The 17,605-nt window shown below is 35.1% G+C and overlaps 1 protein-coding gene across 6 annotated transcripts; it reads left to right on the top strand.

The window, feature by feature from the left end:
* The first annotated feature begins 11,088 nt into the window (after positions 1 to 11,088).
* LOC141657438 (uncharacterized) lies at positions 11,089 to 16,588 on the top strand. Of its 6 annotated transcripts, none has more exons than XM_074464679.1 (9): positions 11,089 to 11,267; positions 11,460 to 11,551; positions 11,647 to 11,730; positions 12,336 to 12,361; positions 12,884 to 12,995; positions 14,237 to 14,259; positions 15,599 to 15,672; positions 15,763 to 15,848; positions 16,241 to 16,588. In XM_074464679.1, the coding sequence occupies exons 1-9, from the start codon at positions 11,104 to 11,106 to the stop codon at positions 16,294 to 16,296; spliced, it is 717 nt and encodes a 238-aa protein (XP_074320780.1). In that variant the 5' UTR covers positions 11,089 to 11,103; the 3' UTR covers positions 16,297 to 16,588. The 6 variants fall into 6 exon arrangements, with proteins under 6 accessions (XP_074320780.1, XP_074320784.1, XP_074320783.1 ...); XM_074464683.1 differs by having other exon boundaries at positions 15,763 to 15,891; XM_074464682.1 differs by having other exon boundaries at positions 15,763 to 15,904.
* Positions 16,589 to 17,605: the final 1,017 nt, after the last annotated feature.

Below are 17,605 nucleotides of genomic sequence, written 5' to 3'. Positions count from 1 at the left end.
TTTGCTCACCACCCCCCCGAATGGATCACCACGATTTTAAAACATTTAAACGGGGTCGCATACTAATCACACAATTCACCATATATATATACAATAAGATAAACAGACAACTTAACCGTCACACATACACAACCAACCAACTCCAATCATCTCAATCACCGACGTCCACCGGACCCGACCACGCCAGATGGGGGACCGCACCGTACCCACCAAATCCCCGCTCCACATAGTGAGCGATAACCCTGTCCATTAATGTGCACATCCCTTCTGTGGCGGGTTCCACAGAAGGCGAAACTAGGGCGTGAAGCCACTCCCGCAAGTGACCCCACTCAACCGAGGCCACGCCTCGCGAACCATCAACAACGATCACAACCACAATCACAATACAATTATTATATCAAACAACCAAATACAATACATCAACCAATATCCCATTATGGGACTAATACTGAGTAGGAAATCCTACCTGGAAAGCAACACAATCATCGACGATCTAGCAAATTGTCTCAAAACCTCTCCTTTACAAATCCTTCTCCTATCACATAATCACATAATCACAATCTAACCTTAACAAATCATAAAAACCCCCAATCCCAAAATTAGGGTTTAACGAAACTTGACGAAATACTATAAAATTGGTATGCAGATCTTACCCTTGACGCAAGGATCACAAAGGTATAAAGAACGATGGAATCCGACCTCTCAAGCTCCGGGATTTGTCAACAATGCGATTAGGATTAAGAACATACTTGCCTTCTCTCTTAAACAGTAAATTAGGTTTTGCAAAAGTGATTTAGAAACAATGACGGAAGGTTATATATCTTAATCGCATAATTAACAAAACCCGAGAAAAACTCCCCGTAAACCGGCTACTCGATCGAGTACCCAAGGCTACTCAATCGAGTACCCTAGTTACTCGATCGAGTACCCAACAGGTCAGAAACTATTTTATTTCGCAAAACTCCCTTACTCGACAGAGTAAGGCCTACTCGATAGAGTACCCCAAGACTCATAAATACGGAGTATTACGCCTTCCCTCCTTAAAAGAACTTCGTCCCCGAAGTTCAACCCATACATAAAAACAAACATACTAACTCGATCAAGACACAACAACGTGACTAAGAACTCAAAACAAAACTCCAACCCAAACATGAACTCGTAACACCAACTCCACTAACTATTCCTACCTCCACAACATGGCTCACGATATCGTATCAACTCCATTATATCTCTCTCAACACTAACTCCATACCCTACCAAAATACTCATAACATCAAACGGAATGTTACATTCTACCACCCTTAAAAAGAACTTCGTCCTCGAAGTTTACTCACGCTCATAAACATCCTCATCCAACTGCCAAGACTATCGAACTCATAACCATCATCATCCAACTCACAACACTATCCAAATATTCTCACACTCCTAAACATCGAACTACTACCAAAAGACGGTCATGACCTTTAACAAAATTAACCACAACACGAATCAACCTTTTATTCGACATCAAGACTCAAACTTCCAAATATATTACCATATGCACACCCATCAAAATCTCTTTTATCACATCCTACTCCTCTTAAGATAAATGTTACGTCCTCGTAACTCACTAATACTAAATCCTAGATACATCTCATTACCCTCTTTACCACCACATGTGCAAGATAACCGTTTATAAACCAAACACTCACCATTCTTATATTCAAGGCTCCCATACATAAACATTTCTCATTCCTCAACTCATTCGGCATAGCACCTAACCTATACCATAAACTCGTAGCAAAATCACCATACTAACTCTCCATTATTACTGCAAAACAACATACCTATCTATGTAAAGCATCTACCTCCCTAACGCATAACTCACGATCCCCACTCGTTACGTACACTCACACTAGATCCTCAAGTTCTTTCATTCATTACCGCAAGACTCATACATAACTTAACACGACACTTATTATTCAACACCCTACACTCACTGTCTCAACAAAGGATTATGAACCACCTGCATATATCAGATCATTACCACACATGTTCTACGAATCACTTGCCATTATCATGTCCACTAAAGCCTTATTTAGAACAAGATCAAAATTATCAGAATAACCTCTCACAACCGTGTTCCATTAACATAATATCACTATACCATGACAACAACGAAGACATATACAACTCTATTCCATATCATACTCTACCCTCATTCTCAAACTTAACTCGATAAAGAAAACACCAATGATCAAGACGACAGTCTATCTGTCCAAACCGAACTCACAGAAACAACAACAAACGAAACAACAATCTATGTATAATTGGTATGTACTTTCGAAACTCGAATCATAATCATCCCGCCTACTCCATCACAACCGGTGACGGCATCACAACACCGCCACCAACAGCCACACCGCAGTGCGAAAATACCCGCATCACAACACTAAATATCGTGCCCGGATCACCACCCGAGGCACCACAACCGCATCGATAGACATCACAACATACACAATCCCATAAGTACTGACTCAACATAACTTCTTGAACAAGAAAAACTTACTCAAATCCACTTTGCTAATCACAAAGCAACATATTATATGAATTAAACAGATAATAACCTCATGAATATCATCCCCTTACCGCATCACGGAATCAACATATATCATGAATACATACAAGTATAACCAGTCATGCCAGATCAATCAAATTATTACCCTTTTGAATATCATTCAATTAAATTACCGTGTTCAACATATATTGCGAGAACATTCGAGATAACAACATTATAACTATCACACTATACCACTTCTTGTGAGGTCAGAACCTCACACAAACATTTATATATAACATAAACCCATAATCACATCCAACCAATCAATCCTGATCACGTAAGTTACCACTCAACAAAGGTTACCTCACCCGAGCTTAACTCGCATGCCCCTCATCACATTCTTCCATTCGCATACCCAACACCTTCGCCATACATAACCATACAAACTAACACTCATTATGAGAAATGACCTCCCAAGACTATGTCTTATACTTCCTCACAACCATACTTATCAATTCAGTCTCTACCAAAATCAACCTCTTTAGAATTACCATCTCTCTAACATACCGTCACCCTTAACCACTAGTCATAAACCATAACACTACCACTTTGTCCTGGACATCAAACCTCTTCACTCATCTCTAAACATCACGATTTCTTTCCTATCTTTGGTTAACATCCCAAACAACGAACATCAAACCCATCAACAAAATTACCTCAACATTATTCCCAATACTATCTTATTTGTATTGTCATCCAACTCTCCACCAAATATCTCGTATCGTTCCAATACTCCACCAACTTCTTACTCCCTTAGTTCCTCGAAACTCATTATCAATCATGTTGTCCTGAAACTCCTATATAACCATTAGCTAACATCCTCGTGATACTATCACCCATTTCGATGATTCCTTACTTTTATATCACATAACTCCTATGAACATTTTCCTCGCTTACTTTTATCCTTCCTTTCTCTTTACACTCAATAATACCAATTAATAGTTCAACTCCTTATTCCTTCTACCTAACTCTTTAGTAAACCAGTTACCCCTTTTTTTTTTTTGTTGCTCCAAAACTCAATTTCCCTCATTTCATATTAATACCATCTCACTCTTTCTTACCATCAATCTTTTCTTATCCTGCTCTTACTCACACTTAACATAAATCAGTCCAGACCACCTCATGCTATTACTCACCCTGATCTCTCATGACTTACTTGCTCAAGAAAGTCACGCATTAGTTTCGTTTCTTAATGAACCAAATCTCCCAAACTCACTCACTATCTGCAAATCTACGTCGCGACATGCCTCCATTAAGTTCGCTATATACCACTCTTCTCAATTCCTCTAAAACGACCTTTCATTACATATATTCTTACTCAACTCTATTTCTAACCATCTCCCTCCATAATTCGTTATACATCTCCGGTTGCTACTATCCACATCCTTTCTTTCAATCTTTTCATTCTCACGTTCCTTAAACTTGCATCACTCTTTGCCCACATTCACTTATTCTTACATTACTCAACACACAATCATATCACTCATCCCGTCTCACAAAACATGCTCTATGCCTCAATTAAGCCATACCAATCTCCCTTTTCTTTTTCCACTATCTATCACAACACATAGAACTCATGTCCTCCCACCGAACTCCTACTCACCACAAAAAGCCACTCACAACACCATAAGATTGGGTAACTTACGCATCAGGATCAATATACATATAAAACGGTGCATAAAGAAGCAAAATATTACCTTTTAATTAAACATAATATGCAACAAATGTCAAAAGATAAGCATATGACCCAAAACAGGGGTCACTAGATCGAGTACAGGCCACTCGATCGAGTAAGGGACTTACTCGATCGAGTAGGTGAAGATCAGAAGCTCGTAAAACAAATTACCAGGGACACTCGATCGAGTAACCGACGTACTCGATCGAGTTACCCCTACTCGATCGAGTACCAAGGCTACTCGATCGAGTACCTACGCATTTCTCAAAGACTTTGTCCAGTTTTTCGTAAACAGTCATAACTCACTCATTACTTGGTCGTTTTGGGCGTGTGACCTATCGTTAGAATCGTAAAAGGACAAGCTATCACCTCCAATTGGAATCACATCAAAATCATTTATGCATCTCAAGTTATAACAGTTTAAAGACAACTTTGTCAGAATCAGACGACATAACTATTTGATTTTTACTTCCAAATAGCTTAAACAACAACCAAGCAAATAAAACCAGTCCAAAACTCATAAAACCAGTATTCATAATCATATGTTACTATTTTCAAAAGCCAAGCAACAACATTCATCATGCACATAATTTATCTAACTTGCCAATTATGACTTACCCACATGTTTTTATTCTATCACTTTTCCGTAAACAAAATCACAAATACATGACATCAAGTCCCCTATTCACATGTTACTAGCATAACAACATTATAAAATAACTTTCATTATATAACATGCTTAATCGGAACCATGTTACCATACCACGATGATTCATCTTTTTCCACTAATTCATCCATCATACCACATATTTATCCACCATATTCGTTCAACATATTCACCCAAAGACATGTTCAATTCACACTCCCAACCTTCTGTACTTTTACTCAACACGACAACAACAACATGTATACTTACACATCGCTTTATATATATATATATAGACAAAACACTTTTCCTTACATAATTATAACATGTCAAATTACATGTATCAATAATTATACTTTCATGCTTTACAATCAACCAACATACAATTCACGTCATTATCATCTTTCATCCATCAATTCATGCAACATACTACTACATAGATACACACAGCACACAATAAGCACATAACGATCCCGACACATATCCCATGGTGACCGGTTCAAAATTGTAGGGCGAGTTCGCGACTTTAGGACGTCTCCCAAGTCTTTGCATTAGCTCCTACAACCTTTACTCCGGGTTCATTTTAATTGACTCCCTATATTCATTAGATTCATTGGTTACGAGGTTTCGGGATCGTCGCTCGATACCATTTGTAACACCCCCATACTCCAAGTGCCTTACCAGGACCACTCAGGTATAAGGATGCTACCATCTCGGTTACCGAGGCATGATAATCATAAGACAATGAAGAAACATACTTTATTAAACAAGTTAAGTGATTACATAACAAAACCAACCGTAAGCAAAATACAAATCGCTCTCAAACTATAAACCAACCGAAAGGAACTGTCCTAACAAACACAATGGAAGACTAAAGACTACGATACGTGATGACTCCATCCCCGCTAGATCCCACGCGTATCCAAGATATACCCGCTAAGCACGCTCACCACCCCGAATGGATCACCACAGTTTTAAAACATTTAAACGGGTCGATTACTAATCACACAATTCACCATATATATATACAATAAGATAAACAGACGACCTTAACCGTCACACATACACAACCAACCAACTCCAATCATCTCAATCACTCGATCGTCCACTTTGGACCACCACCAGCTGGGGGACCGGCCGTACCCACCAAATCCCCGCTCCACATAGTGAGCGATAACCCCGTCCATTAATGTGCACATCCCTTCGTGGCGGGTTCCACGGAAGGCGAAACTAGGGCGTGAAGCCACTCCCGCAAGTGACCCCACTCGGTAGAGGCCACGCCTCGCGAACCATCAACAACGATCACAACCACAATCACAATACAATTATTATATCAAACAACCAAATACAATACATCAACCAATATCCCATTATGGGACTAATACTGAGTAGGAAATCCTACCTGGAAAGCAACACAATCATCAGACAATCTAGCAGCTGTCTCAAAACCTCTCCTTTACAAATCCTTCTCCTATCACATAATCACATAATCACAATCTAACCTTAACAAATCATAAAAACCCCCAATCCCAAAATTAGGGTTTAACGAAACTTGACGAAATACTATAAAATTGGTATGCAGATCTTACCCTTGACGCAAGGATCACAAAGGTATAAAGAACGATGGAATCCGACCTCTCAAGCTCCGGGATTTGTCAACAATGCGATTAGGATTAAGAACATACTTGCCTTCTCTCTTAAACAGTAAATTAGGTTTTGCAAAAGTGATTTAGAAACAATGACGGAAGGTTATATATCTTAATCGCATAATTAACAAAACCCGAGAAAAACTCCCCGTAAACCGGCTACTCGATCGAGTACCCAAGGCTACTCGATCGAGTACCCCCTTACTCGATCGAGTACCCTAGTTACTCGATCGAGTACCCAACAGGTCAGAAACTATTTTATTTCGCAAAACTCCCTTACTCGACAGAGTAAGGCCTACTCGATAGAGTACCCCAAGACTCATAAATACGGAGTATTACACTCACAATCAGATCCACATGTTTTGTTTTTTTATTTTTTTTTATTTTTTTTATTACACCAATAATTTGTTGGTTTTCAGATCTGTTGGTATTTTTTTAAAATTAGTGGGCTGTGGAAGTTAAAACCAAACACCCCATAACTAAAAAATGATTGGCTTTCAAGTGGTGGGTACTGAAAAGCAATTTAAATTTGAGTGAGAGTAATGTTGGGGCGTGAATAAGTGATTAGGGATGGGATTTTTTAATTTTAGTGAGATTTTTTAGTGGTGGGTACTGAATAAGCAATTTAAATATTTTGTGAGATTTTTTAATTTTAATCTTTGATCTACTAAATAGATCTTATATTATTTTAGTCACACTTATTAAAGTTAAAGTCCTCCTTTTTTTGTCGGTAATGTTGGTGTTGTTGTTGGATGTCGGTGGTAGTACGGGTGTTGTGGGTGAACTCCTTTTTTCAGAACTCGTTTCATTTTTTTTTTTGTATTTTTTTTTGTTTTTCAGTTTTGGTGGTGTTATTATAAATTATATTTTGATTTTAATATTAAATCTACTAAATATGAAACATTTTCTTTATATTTTTTTTCTTAGTTCTTATTTTTATTTTATTAGATATTTTTATTTTAGTTTTAGATCTACTAAATAGATCTAAGATTATTTGTTGATTTTAATCTTAGATATATTTAAAATATAGTCTTATTTTTAAGGTATTACACTTTTTCCATTAAAATTACATTTTTTTAAATTAAAATTACACTTTTTTCTATTAAAGTTACACTCTTTCTATTAAAGTTACATTTTTCTCTATTATTAAAGTTACACTTTTCTTTATTAAAATTACACTTTTTTCTATTAAAATTACACTTTTTTCTGTTAAAATTACACTTTCTTCTGTTAAAATTACACTTTTCCCCATTAAAATTACATATTTTTCTGTTAAAATTACACTTTTCTCCATTAAAATTGCACTTTTTTCTGTTAAAATTACACTTTTTTTGTTGTTAGAATTACACTTTTTTCTGTTAAAATTACACTTTTCTCCATTAAAATTACACTTTTTTCTGTTAAAATTATATTTTTTTCTGCTAGAATAACTCTTTTTTCGGCTAAAATTACACTTTTTCTGCTAGAATTACACTTACTTCTATTGGACTAATGTTACACTCTCAATGGACTTGGTCATATTCTCATTGGACTAATGTTACACTCTCAATGAACTAAAATTACATTCTCAGTGGACTGAAATTATACTTTCCTTGACTAAAATTACACTTTTTTGGACTAAAATTACATTCTCCTTGACTAAAATAACAATCTCATTGGATTGAAATAACACTTACCTGGACTAAAATAACACTTTTTGTCGTTAAAATAACACTCGTAAAATGCTAAATTACAATAACTTGTGATAAAATTACAAAAATTCAAAATATTATTCTTTAAAATCACTCGAAAAAGACTGAAGTTAAACTTGTAAAAAGCAAAATTCTCGTAAACATTCCTTAAAATTACACTTTTTGCTGTTATAATTACACTCGTAAAATCCTAAAATGTCGAAAACTTGTCTCGGAAAAAAAAAACGGAAAAAACCGAAACAGGAAAAATGTTAACAAAATTTTCATAAACTTTGAAGTATAAGACAAAAGGTGGTGTAAATTGTGTATGATAATGAATTAGTGAATGTATTACTAAAACTAGAGAGAGAAGTGAATTAATTAATGTTAAGTGTGTTTTTTGCTTTTAATCTCAACCTTCCATCATGCATGATCCAATGGTGGTGGAAAGGACTTATGAACTCAAAAACATATGAAGGACTCATTTGAACTTCACACTATATATATATATATATATATATATATATATATATATATATATATATATATATATATATATATATATATATATATATATATATATATATATATGTATGGGGTACATTGACCATATGATATAGGTACATCTATAATAAAGGTACATTTTGTAATAATTATAGGTACATATCATGTTTACTACAATTATTTATTAACTTTATTTCACTTACTCATCGGGGACACATTATTTATATTGGAGATACATTAAATATAAGGTATAGATACAAAGAATAATTACCACAAGTACATAAAATATGTTGTTAAATTTTTGTCAAGTACACTTAACTAACTCAGCATGTACATTGATTTTATACTGAAGGTATATTTAATATAAGTTAGAAGTATATTTAATAGTATAAAATCAATGTAATGCTCAGTTAGTTAAATGTACATGATAAAAATTGATAAAAATATTTTATATATTTATGATAATTATTATTTGAACTTATAATTTACATAATAATTATAAATTAACAGAAATGTATATACGTACAATATATTTATGTCAAAGGTACATTTTATTACCATTAGAGGTACATAATATTTTTTCTGTATGACATGTCATGTATATTTCAATTACTTTTCAAATACATATCATTAATTCGTTATGTGCATCTTAGATATATATATATGTAAGGTGTAGATTGACCATATGATATAGGTACATCTTATAATAACCATGAGTACGTATCAAAGTATTTATGTTTATTTGAATTATTTATCAATCACGTTTCAACAAATCATCAAGTACCTTTAATTTGTTTAGGAGGTACATTGAATATATCTACAATAGGGACATTTATTAACGATTATAGATGCATATTATGTTTATTTTAATTAATTATCTTGCACGGATTAATAAATCATTTACATTTTATGCATATGAAAGGTACGTTAAATTTATAATATAGGTCCATACAATACTTATTAAAGGTACATATCATGTATTAGTTATCAATTATGACTCGATTTTTTATTATGTACATTTTATTTATATATGAGGTACATTAAACATATATTATAGGTACATATAATAAATATTAAAGTTACATACCATCTATATCTTAATTAGTTACAAGACATGTTTTAATAATTATTCAAGTATATTTTAATAATATAGAAGGTACATGGAATATAGAATAAATGTAAATTTTAATAATTATAGTTACATATCATATTAATACAATTATTTATTAACTTTATTTCACTTACTCATCGGGAACACATTATATATATTGGAGGTACATTATATAAAGTATAGATACAAAGAATAATTAACAAAGGTACATAAAATATGTTGTTCAATTTTTAACATAATTAACAAAAGTACACTTAACTAACTCATCAAGTACTCTTGTTTTAACACCAATAGGTCGTGGGTTTAATCCCATCAACAACATTTTTGGCCGTAGCTACAACCGAATTCCGTCACAAAAACAATTGATTCAGTCGCTAAATGGGTGTTTGCGACGAAATATGCGATTACTCCACTTCATTGCACAATTTTGTAGCAAATCCCGTTACATTGCGATGGAAATTTCGTAGCAAACATTTTAGCAACGGAATTTGTGATGGAATCCAAATTAATTAATTTTGATTAAATATGCAATTTACTTTTGTATTCCATCGCAAATCCTTAAAATTCCATCGCAAAGGTTAACTAATGACGTTGCAAATCTTTAAAATTCCATTCGCAAAATTATTATATTATATATGAATATGAATGTCCATACTTAGGGGTTGTTTGGTTGCCCATTCTAAAACACATGAATTGTAATTCATGGGATTTGCAAAATGGGGGAGTTGTTTGTTTGCCCCAAATCACATGAATTGAAGTTCCATAGGAACTCCAATTCCTCCATGATGTGGGAAGTTGCTTACCTAGGTCTCCCTAGGTAAGTGAAAATTCCTGTGGAATTCACTTCCCACATTCCAACCAAACAAGTTTTTCCAATTTCATGTGATTTATAAAATCATGGGATCTCTCAATTCCTTGGAACTTTGATTCCCTTAGCGAACCAAACGACCCCTTAAAATATTCTATTTATGGAAACTTTGCCCTCCTCAATATATGTGTGTATACTCCCTCCATTCAACTCCACTTTGCATATTTCTCTTTTGTACACTATTCACAAGCGGAAATTCAACTTCAATTTTCTCTCGATACATAAGTTAAAATATATTCATGTGGGATCTTATTTGATTCGTCTTTAAAAGTACATTAAAAATATCTAACTTTTATAATTTTTGCAAATACGTAGCTAAAGATATTTACCGCGTAAAAGTCGCGTTGACAAACGTGATAAAGCAAACATGTAATGTAGAGTTGAATGGAGGGAGTATATACGAATAATATACAGTATACAATTCTCTCTTTTTTCTCCTCTGTACGATTATCTCTACTCTTTATTTCACGGCAATCCACGAAAGAATTCGAAGCAAAAAACAATCATCGCGCCCTTTTATCACAACAGTTGAGAGATTCAATTCAGAGGTATTTGTTCATTTATTTTGTGTTTTTCAATTCAATTTTGCTGCTACGTTTTCTCCTAATTTCTCTAGTATTTACGAATCTAGGGTTTTGTGTTTGAATTTCGCTCTTTCGTTCGTAATCATCATAAATCATCATTTTTTGCACATGATTCTGTGAATTATTAAATTTGAAGAAGACATTGGTATTAATTAGGCTTAACAATATCATGGAGAAAGACAGCTATGAAGAGAAGAGTTCATCTCAAGACGATAACAAGTTTACCGGTTTGGTGGATTATAGTTCTTGTGAGTAGTTGTACTGTAATTAACATTTTGTTTTGTGGATTATATCTTTTTTTCGATATCCTGGATACTTATATACATGTTATAATTCATTGTAGCCTCAGAAGACGAGGATCATGTACCACTTGTGAAGAAGCGAGGCCTTAGTGATTCCGAGTTGAATACTTCATTGAATGCCGATGGTAAACTCCTTTTTTGTTTGGTGTTTTCTTTCTGTTGTGCAATCCCGACACTGATTGTTAGCTTAAGGGTTTGTTTGGATGGAGGGATTTGGAGGGAAGGGAAAGGAAGGGAGAGTAGGAGATTTAAAATCCCTTGTTTGGAGGGAAATTGTATCCAAACATCTACTCCCCATTCCACCTCCCCTTCTCTTCCTTCCCTTTTCCTCCCCTCTTTCCCCCTCCCCTCCCTTTCCCTCCTATTTTGCTATCCAAACAAGCCCTTAGGGTGTGTTTGAATCCCGGCCTTTGTAGGAAGTAGCAACTGATACTTGCTAACGATCTAGATAATATTTATTTAGTAGTTGTCCTCTGCTATTCTTCAAATGGTCGAGTGGTCTACTACTTCGAAACATTGGAATCTAGTCTACTACACTTATGCATAGAGATTTTATTGATGGTACTCTCTTTAAGGCTTTGTCGGTGTGTTGGTGCATTTTCTCAACACCTTTCTTTTAGATAAAGTCCTATCAGTTGCTTTGCTTTTCATATAAGAGAATGATGTGTTTGTTTCAAATATTTTTGTTCTCGCTATACCTATTGTGCTTATTTTGCTATATTTTTTGCAGGTTCCTCTAAGTCTGACTCGGAGGAGGTATTTGAGATTTCTCTTAACTTCTTTGATTCTGTCTTAATGGCTCAAATATTTTGTCGTGTACCTTGGAATTAAATCAAGGCTGTGAGTTCGCATTGCTATTACTCCCTCTGTCCCGGTCATTTGTTGTCCCTTTCCATTTTGGGGTATCTTAGTCATTTGTTGTCCTTTCTATTTTAAGAATGAATTTGATGAGTAATTTGATCATTCACACTCAATTTATTCCACTTGTCATTTAGTAATTGGCCACCTCCCCTTCCTTGGTCTTTGTGCCAAAACCAAAGGACAACAAATGACCGGGACGGAGGGAGTACATTTTAAATGATTAAGAGGTTTTTGTGCATGATACGTAGTTGGAAAAAGGTATAGAAATTGCATAGTTTGGCATCTCGCTAGATGCGTCTTATTCATAAGGCTCTCCTAAGGTGCCCAAGGCATTTTGGCTATTACGTCCTTGAGCCGTACGACTAGATAACGGATATATGTGTTTTTGGTGCATGATGGTATATTTTACAAATGCAGGAAGACTGGACTGTTATGGATGACTCTTCTAGTAACGATGATATTGAGATGGAGTATGATAACTATGTGACTGATAATGATCTTCTTGATTGGGGTCCCTATAGTTGGCGAAGTGAGTAACCGTTATTCTCTCTACAGGACTTAGAATCCTTTTTGCTTTGTATCCCTTGAAATACTTAGGGATTGTTAACTTACGAAAAATTGCAAAACCACTAGCTGTTAATGACTTCTCTTTTTCTCTCCTTTAAATTTACCTCTTCAATTTGAGGTGATCTATCCTCTATGGAAGCTACAACTTTTGAACTTTTTGATGTATTGCTATGTGGCTTTGAGCTAGAATTAAGTAATTCTTCTAATATTACATGTGTATCGAAACCGATCGCTTTTAGACAAATCCCCATGATCAAGAGAACCCATGAGTCCATTGAAAAATTAACAGTATTGAAGAATAGATAAAATCTTCAAACAAAATCCAAGTAGAAAACCAGAAACATTGTTTCCCTGATGCAGATTGGAACGTTGAATAGTCTTTGCTTGAAAAAGCCTTAGAACTTTAGTTGATACCAAAACCTTAGATAGAAGAAGTTTTCTTTTGTTAAAGTATTTTGAAGAGAAGCGTCTAAAACGTGGAATTGGAGCTTTGATTTGTGTGGTGAAATTGTTCTCGTAAGTAAACGTTTTTCCCCAAGTTGGTTATAGCCAAAAAAAAAAAAAATGGTAGAATCAATTGAATAATTTGTTAAGAGTAGAGGACAGGAGAAGAGAGGTGAGTAGGTGACGGTATCGTTGTGGTGGAGGATTGGGTAGATTGTATTTAATGTTTTAAGGTGGAGGATAAATTGGCCATTTGTTTTTCGTTGAAAATGTTGAATTGGTAGCATTTTGAATACAAAAGTGTCTTTTTAGGTAGTAGATTGGAAAAATACTATATTAGCCATTAGGTATTTGTTTGAAAAAAAAGTCAATTATAATAGGTACTTCTTAGTAATTTGCAGTTTCTCCTAAGTTTTATTTACGTGCTCATGCTATGGTCTTTCATGTCTGCAGTACTAGTTCGAACCGCGAGACGCTGCTCTCCCAGTTTTGGGTTGATAGTTTTTTGGGTTTGGTCTTCTGTTTAATGATATTGTTTAGACCTTAGGATTTAATGTTATAATTGAGCTAAAGAAATTTTATATTGATATATGCTACTCCGTATATGAGTAGTTATTTGACATATTCCCTGTTTTTGGGGCGTCAATTAGTTGCATCAGCTTGTGATTATCATCTTGCTATCTGCCTTTTTTTTTGGCACGATTGTTTTTCTCATTTGTATCCACATAGACTAATTTTTGTTTGCCATGTTGACAGCAGGAGATAGATGGAAAAAACGAGAGGTATGTGGATGGCGGCTTTCAGCTATTTTTATTTATACTACTCCTATGTAGGTTGACACTTTTGAACATAAAAGCTTGTTTTAGAAAAAGCGAGATGGACTATTGGCTTAAATCTACAAGTGTATAATTTTGGTTTTATTTTAAGAAAGCGTACTGGATTAAACTTACAGAATTTTGATGTTTTTCGCCAGTTGTAGTTTATTCACCATCACTCATATTTGTAAAGGGCTGTTTCTTGCATTAGTCTTTCGTGGTGCAGGTTTAATATTTCAGGATTAACCATCTTAGTGCCACTTCATCTACATACCTTTTGAATCACCTCTTTCGACAGCATTGATATTCCCCCCAAAAAATGGCGCCATAACAATTTGGCCGAGCTCCCTCCCCCACCGGTGTCGACAATTTGTATCTTGTTCTTGAATTTTATGCTAAAGGTTTTAAGTTTTGCTGTAATTGATGTCTTCCATGTGTTAGATCTGGGGGTGACGGTGATATGGGGGGAGGGGGGATGGTAGTCTGGTGGTAGGTCGGTGGTTGCGTTGAAGGTGGAGGCGGCATTGAAGTGGTGATGAAGGGTGGTAGAGCTGTGGAGGTGGTGCTAGAAGGAGAGAGCTTGTTTGGTAGAGGATAATCTGGAATTCTGGATGAAGATGAAATAATTAATGTTTATATAAGTTGGTTTAAGGGATAATCATTTGACATATCATTAATCAATGCATTAATATTGACGAATTATTACTTTTGGTTATGATGTGGAGTGATTAATAGAGTGTAGGGTACACCATTTAATTCGAGAAAGGCAAGGGGCACAACATAGAAAAACCCTTTATTTAAAAACTCCGGTCCTTGTCTTTATTACTTTTGAGATGGGAGGAAGTTTGATTTAAAAAATTCTACGATGATGAACATTGTTATTTGACATGTTATGTGGAGTATGAGCAAACTTTTTGTTAGCCATTCATTTGTGGCATGGTCTAATTTAAGTTAAGCTATGTGAGATTGCCATGTTGACAGCGGGAGATAGATGGAATAAGTGAGAGGTATGTGGATGGCGATTTTCAGCTATGTGTCTTTGTTTTCGTTTATACAACTCCCTTTAGTTTGGCACTTTTGAACAGACATGGTTGTATGAGTGAACTTAGAGTCTGAGGGATTGTTTTGATGATTATTCTCTGATTCTAGTGTTTTCTTAGTTTCCAAAGTTGTTTTGATCACCCAAGATCTTGGTCTCAACGGTCTATAAATTGTTTTGCCTGGTTGCATTAGTCTTACGTGATGGCGGTTTATTTTCTATGCTATGTTATGTCTGCTAGTCTTACCTCCATCATACCCTCTACAGGTGTATGTTATAGTAGTGGAGGGGGAATCTCGTGAAGAATCTAGATGTCTGGAATTGCTGAAGGAAATTGGGTGGTATATTTTCATGACTTCTAATCTTTAAGGTGTCTGGTTGCATACTTACATGAGCTATTTAACCTGATGCTTGCTTTGTCTGCTCAATAGTGAGGAACGTTTTCTTGGCTGCTCTATTGAGATGGACTTTGCCTTCTTTGCACGGTTGAATAAAGATGAGGCTACCAAGATACAAGGTCTCATTTGACTCTTGTACTGTAACTTGCAATGCTGGGAACTGTGGGAAGTACTCGTATATCTATTAAACTCCCTTTGTGAACTGGAACTCCATACTGAATTCTTAAATTGTCTCAATCTGATTATAATTCAGTTTGTAGAGTTAAAATTATGATGTTGAGTGTTCATATTTAAAGATGACTTTTATTACATTTTAAATGTAGTTGTTAAGTTAAACTGATGGCACAGACTCCAGTGTGAATTTCGATAAAGAAACAGAAAAATAAAAATAAAAAAATTAGGCATGGCAATCTTAATTTTATACGGAGTATTTTTTGTATCTGAAGCAACTTTTGGCATGACGAAGGATGTCCTGGTAGGTAGGTGTCTTGACACTTGTTTTCCTTTTCAGGCCTTAAAGGAGTCCGAGAAGTGGTAGCACGTCGGTTTTGTTATGGTGAAGTCTAGAAGGTTTTTCGGTTGTTGATTTGTGTCTGTGGTGACGTAGTGTGGACTGAAGCATTGAAGCACTCTACTCTATATTAGGCTTTTGATCAACCAGAGTTTACATATATATATATTTTCGTATGTATATTTAATCGTTTCCATAACAGCTCATCCGTCTATTGACATTTGACACTAGTTGGAAAATTTGAAACCTTCCCATTTTGTCCTAGCTAAAAACTCTTGTTTGACAAGAAGTTAACTGTTTCGGAAACTCTGCTGGTAAAGCTTTCTTGTTAATGTTTGTGGTTGTCTATACCTGTTTAGTTGTAGCTCTCGGAACATGGTTGTATATCTGTTTTTTTTAATGGTACCACGAGAGCTCTCTTTTGCAAATTAAGAACAAGCACAAAATAATACGGTCTCAAAGTACTGCTGCTGCCCTCGATTAATTAATAGGATGATAGGTGATGTCTGTTTCAATTTTAACGGTAGTTTGGATGACAACAGCAACAAGCACTTGTAGCTTATAAGTTGTAGACTTGTAGAGTTGTACATGTATAATTTTGGTTTACATAAATTTTCTTCGTTTAAAAACTAATTTTTTTTTCTAATTGATTTTTGACTCGATGGTTCGTTTATACAGAAAAACCAAATATTTTTTTCTCGACATAATTAAAATGCCAGGAATCAACCTTGGGTGGCTTCTGTCCCTGATGCTGCAACAGTCAAGAAGATGTATATTTAAAAATCTGAAGATGTATATTTAAAAATCTAAATATTTACGAGATGGGAGGATGTAACCATGTAGGGTCGTAAGCCTGCTACATTCCCCCGGTCTAGAAGCCTTAAGCGGTTAAACTTCCCCTTCCCTTTTGGGGTGAAAATAAATCGTTTTTGAGGATTCAGTACTATGAATAACACTCGAATCTTCCGTCTTACCGCACTCTATTCTACGTTTATAAAGTTTCAGGTCTTTTAAGAGTCTCGACTCTTGAGTTTAAGACTCGGGATAGAACGGGAAGTTGGGCCTTGTAAGAGCATTTATAAGAGGTGGCAAACAGGTCAATCTGATCAGTTTCGATTCGGATTCTTCCGGATTGGATTATTTCGTTATATCTTTTTTTTCGATTTCAGTTCGGTTCAACTTAGGTTGGATTCACTTTTCACTTTTAATCGGTTGTAGACTTTTCGGGTCGGTTCAGCTTCGTGTCTGGTCAATATCGGAGCAAATAAGGTTCGAGTCGGATCAATATCACAGCAGACGAGATTCGAGTCAGATCATAATCGGATCGGATGCTAAGGTGTTAGGTTTTTATTCAAAACATTGGAT

Source organism: Silene latifolia, chromosome 5 (assembly GCF_048544455.1).
Source record: "Silene latifolia isolate original U9 population chromosome 5, ASM4854445v1, whole genome shotgun sequence".
NCBI lineage: Eukaryota > Viridiplantae > Streptophyta > Magnoliopsida > Caryophyllales > Caryophyllaceae > Silene > Silene latifolia.
Note: the sequence above shows the minus strand (reverse complement) of the source record. Positions and strands in the feature narration are given on the sequence as shown.

Bases quoted from the DNA above. Each gene is read 5' to 3' on its own strand.
- LOC141657438 (XM_074464678.1), top strand. From the start codon at position 11,104: ATGGAGGGAGTATATACGAATAATATACAGTATACAATTCTCTCTTTT. The intron at 11,552-11,646 runs GTGAGTAGTTGT...AATTCATTGTAG, and splicing joins TTTGGTGGATTATAGTTCTT to CCTCAGAAGACGAGGATCAT. The intron at 12,996-14,233 runs GTGAGTAACCGT...CCATGTTGACAG, and splicing joins GGGTCCCTATAGTTGGCGAA to CAGGAGATAGATGGAAAAAA.